Here is a 4,514-nt window from a genome sequence, read left to right on the forward strand (position 1 = left end):
CCAAGTTCTAGCATCGTGGACATTGGACTTAAGAGTTTGATACGTGCTTTGGCTCCCAATATATTAAGTTATTTTACTGTCATCCTGCTCTGATTTATATAAATTCGTGCATTGTGGCGATTAACAGAGTCATCTGTTTGAAATGTGAGATAGTGGGTTTTTAACGTCCAACTTCAACCACAAATCTTTTTTCGCAATGACCATACAATCTAATTGATTCTCCACTAAACAGATTTCAGTCCAGGCAATAAATTCATGGTGGAAGAACAGATGGTGCCTGTTAATTTAGCAGAAGCTCCACTATCTTGGTACTATTATAAGTTTGTCTCATAATAGAGGACTCTTCTATTGATATGCATTTCTGTTCCTGTTGTAGCAAATTGATTTGTCCTATTTTGATATTATATTTTATTATCATCCTTTGATTCTTTACAAATTTGTATACTGTCTGCGCGACGATTATTTGCTTATTAGATTTAATATGATCTGAAATTATCTTGACATTACGAAAATGTCTGAATGTAACCCTTTCATGACCAAATTACTGTTGTTCATTGTTATTTTTAATGGGACTCTGGCATTCCACGGAATGAGACGAAAAATATAACTAAGACTTGTGTGTGTGCCACTCCCAGTGGTCATGGAAGGGTCAAGCGCAGCAGTTTCATACCCTAAAGTCTATTGGTAAAGTTTAACATCGTTCTAACAATTATTTTTGTTTTCAGAAAATATGATCAAGGGATTGGATGACGACGAAGTAGAGTTTTTGGACTTGGTCGACAGAACGAAGATGGAGGAGGAGCGTAAGAAGAACCTGGAGGAAGAGAAGGAAATGCGCGACTTTAAAGCCGCGGTTGCTTCTCTCCAAGAGCAGAAGCTGAGCGAAAAGTTGAAACAGGAATTGAAGAACCCGCCTGTCAGCAGCAAAAACACCGCCTGCGGAAGGTACCGTCTATGTCGGGCAAAATTGAAATCTAGAGACGAATTCTTTAACAGTCTAACAGTCTAATGATGAAAGTTAACTTCAGCTTTATTTCTTTCGGCAGCCGCACCTCGCAGCTGAAGTTACCCGTGGGCGTCGTACTGAAACGATCCGACAAGCAAAAACCAGGTGAGGTTCTCGAAACGGACGTCTGAAACGAAAACGTTCTGAAGAGTCTTTTATATTTCGTGTACAATGCGTGAAGTGAGCCTGGCGTGACGAGTAAGAGAAAACCATAATCTTTCGCAGTTCGTGCCCAGCTACCACAGTGCTCACACGTATACTGACTTGGGCTGCGGTCAAGCTGTCGCTTTGAATGTTACGAAGTATTCTTCTTCTCTTTTCTTTCGGTAAAGATACAAAGAGAGGAGAAACGCTTCGAAGCATTTATAGCGGCAGCCTGACTGCACCCTTGAGCCCGTGTCAGACTACGGATTGAGATTAGACTGGACTTTGACCAATTAGAGTTAAAGTTACTAAACTTGAGATTAGTAAACTTTACTGTGATTGGTCAAATTTCAATCTAATCTCAATCCGTAGTCTGATACGGGCTTTAGTATCACTCGAAAAGGGCTCAAAAGAATAGGGTCGAAACGTTGTGTAATAAGCTGATTAAACTACTAGCCAGTTGGGTTGACTGTAAGTTTCCCGTCTCAATTCATAATCTTTACTTTTTCGTGTGAGGAAGCTAAAATGCAAGCACAGCTTTTGAAGTATTTCTAACACTGGCCGGTAGCGTCCTGATTCGAGAGCAAACGGTAAGAGCTCAAGTAAGAGTAGGAAATAAAACTGATTGACTTTCTTTACTTCTACTCCTTATTCCGGGCTTACTTCAAGTTTACGCCACGCATTGCAGACGACGTATTATATGTATAATACGTTAATTATGCCGATGTCTTGTTCGCAGGTGAGGCACTCAAAGGCATAAAGAGGAAACTGTCCCCAACCGAGGACGACGCCGATTCTAGTAAGAAGAAAGAACCGCCTGCGTCTTGCAAGCCGGCGGCGGATACCTCGCTCCCTAGTCCCGAGTCGAATAAGCAGAACGACAAGGCTATACCAAATCAAGTGGACACCAGTAACGAATATGCCGGGCTGAAATGTATCGGTATACTGCCTGGTCTCGGCACGTACGACAACTCGAGCGACAGCGATTGCAGCTCCGACACGGACCAGGAGACTGAGCCAAATCCCTCCGTATACGATATGCTAGGTCGAAAAATTAAAGCGTTGAAAGAGAAGGAGAAGAGCTGAGCGATACGTGTAAATACATGCGTATGCACACATGCCTGTATGAATGTATGATATGTGTATGGCGAGGTAACGAATGTAGAAGAGAATTATTATTATATACCGCGACTAGCTGCGTTCGAGACAGATCACATTTGGATATATATTATATATATATACTGTCTGGCGCATCCAGCGAGACTATAACCGCCTAATCTTAATATATATAGTTTCTGCAATTTTAATCCCTTATCAACTCGAAGGTTCCGCGATCAAAGTGTATCGGTCTTTATTATATGTATTGTGATTATTTATTCTGTCGGTTTCACATGTACTGTACATAATGTACGATTCAAATGTGGCGCAATAGAAAGAGAGAAAGAAAGAGAGAGAGATTGGTGCAAGATGTACTGGAATATATTTGATTTGTCAATCAAATAAATAATTGCGAAGTAATAACAAGGGTAGATGCGTGCGTTTTACGCTTATGTCCATTTCTTTTCGTCAAATTTCCAATTTTAATCTCGGCTCGACTTACTCTTCACCCCTTTCTAATTTCACGAATTAGAAGTGAGTAAAAAGTAATTTAAGCCAAGATCACGGTTAATTTACATCGGTAGAAATTAGGCATTTTGGACGCGACTTCATTGCTGCGAAGTTGGCACCGGTGCACCTCGCGAGTCGCGGAACTGTGGCCGGACGCGACAGTTTTTCCCGCTCGGCGCGATCGACGTTCGCTCGCCGATATTTCGCATCGATAGCATCGGACGCGCGCCTCGCGCTCATCTTGTCGCCGACAGGTGCATATACGTGCGTATTCTCGTCCTGTGATCTCGATCGCAGACCGAAGATCACTCGGAACGTCTCTTGAAATCGTTAGACGTTGAAGCGCGGGAGCCGCCGAGGTTGGGGCCAGAGTCCCTCGCCGGCGAGAAATGGCTCGTCGATCGATGTCGAATCGACCTTCTTCTTCTTCTTCGCCTTATTTCGGCGCCCGACTCGACGTCGACCGACAAATCATTTCTCACCGGGCCCGATCAGGGTTTGACCAGCGGGCAGCTACCGCGAAACGACGCGAGAGAGAAAGAAATATCTCGCCCTCTCGCTCTGCGCGACGCATTGGAGGGACTCTAGCTGGGGCTACGTCGACGCGCCGGTCACCTCGTGAGTCGCGCTCGCGGTATCGGTCGTCGCCGCGGGTCTTTTCTGCAATTAACGTCCCGTAATTGGTCTCTTACCGATAATTGGCCGTTTCTATCGCGTCTCCCCGGCGTTCCTTTAGACATTTCTCGAACTTCATTTGTTGAACGATTGCCGCGCGAAGGTGGCGCCGCGGGCAACTCGCGAATCTCTAGTTAGGGTCAATTCCGCCCGCGTCGCGACGGTCGCGGCATCGCGTTCAAATCGCGCCGTTGGGAGTAAAATTGCGCGCCAAAGGTAAGGAACCTCTCTCTCTCTTTTGCCGCCAAAACGTCGGACGCCGCGATCGCGAACGCAGCCTCGATTCCGCCGTATCGAGCCCGGCATCAGCGAGCCGATCCCGCGCGTCGGTGAGGTCGCTCGAAGTCCGGAGCTCGCGCGCTCAGCGGCTGAGCCTCAGCCTCGCCATCTTTTCGCCGAGACACGCCGGGAGACGCGTCGGTCGCGCGATTGTCGCCAGGTATTTCTAAGCGTCCTCGGCTTTCTCTCGCCCCCGTTGGCTGCATTTAGCTCGCGTCGCTCTAAAGTCTGACCCGGACGATCGCCGATTGGTGTCGAAACGTCGTCGATCGACATCACCGTCGAACTCGCGTCGACTCGGCATCGATCGGCGAATCATTTCTCACTGGCGACCAAGGTGAATCTAGAAACGTTCTGCTTCGCATAAGCAGATCGAAGCGCTTGAAAAATTTCTCGACCGCGTATTGTACGATTTATCGGCTGGCATAAATTAAAAAGAAAATTCTCAATTGCAGGACGCATGAATTCCACGTTCGGCGGAAGAAGGAGCGTACCGCGTGAAGTTGCAGCGCGTCGCTCGAAGTCCGCCTCGCGCGCACAGCGTCGCCATCTTCTCGCCGAGACACGTCGGGAGACGCGTCGGTCGCGCGATTGTCGCCAGGTATTTCTAAGCGTCCTCCGTCTTTCTCTCGCCCCCGTTGACTGCATTTAGCTCGCGTCGCTCTTAAAGTCTGACCCGGACGATCGCCGATTGGTGTCGAAACGTCGTCGATCGACATCACCGTCGAACTCGCGTCGACTCGGCATCGATCGGCGAATCATTTCTCACTGGCGAGCTACAAGGTGAATCTAGAAACGTTCT

General features: G+C 47.2%; 1 protein-coding gene across 1 annotated transcript in view; it reads left to right on the plus strand.

Annotated features, from left to right (window-relative positions):
* LOC105563168 (protein FAM192A) overlaps positions 1–2,676 on the plus strand; it is a 4,226-nt gene extending 1,550 nt beyond the window's left edge. Inside the window, exons 3-5 of the mRNA XM_012014537.1 lie at positions 726–945; positions 1,047–1,111; positions 1,890–2,676. Of these exons, the coding sequence (XP_011869927.1) occupies positions 726–945; positions 1,047–1,111; positions 1,890–2,236 (632 nt within the window). The 3' untranslated portion in view covers positions 2,237–2,676. The remainder of the gene's footprint in view (positions 1–725; positions 946–1,046; positions 1,112–1,889) is intronic.
* Positions 2,677–4,514: the final 1,838 nt, after the last annotated feature.

This window comes from Vollenhovia emeryi, unplaced genomic scaffold (genome assembly GCF_000949405.1).
Source record: "Vollenhovia emeryi isolate VEMERY1.0 unplaced genomic scaffold, V.emery_V1.0 DF939180.1, whole genome shotgun sequence".
Classification (NCBI taxonomy): domain Eukaryota; kingdom Metazoa; phylum Arthropoda; class Insecta; order Hymenoptera; family Formicidae; genus Vollenhovia; species Vollenhovia emeryi.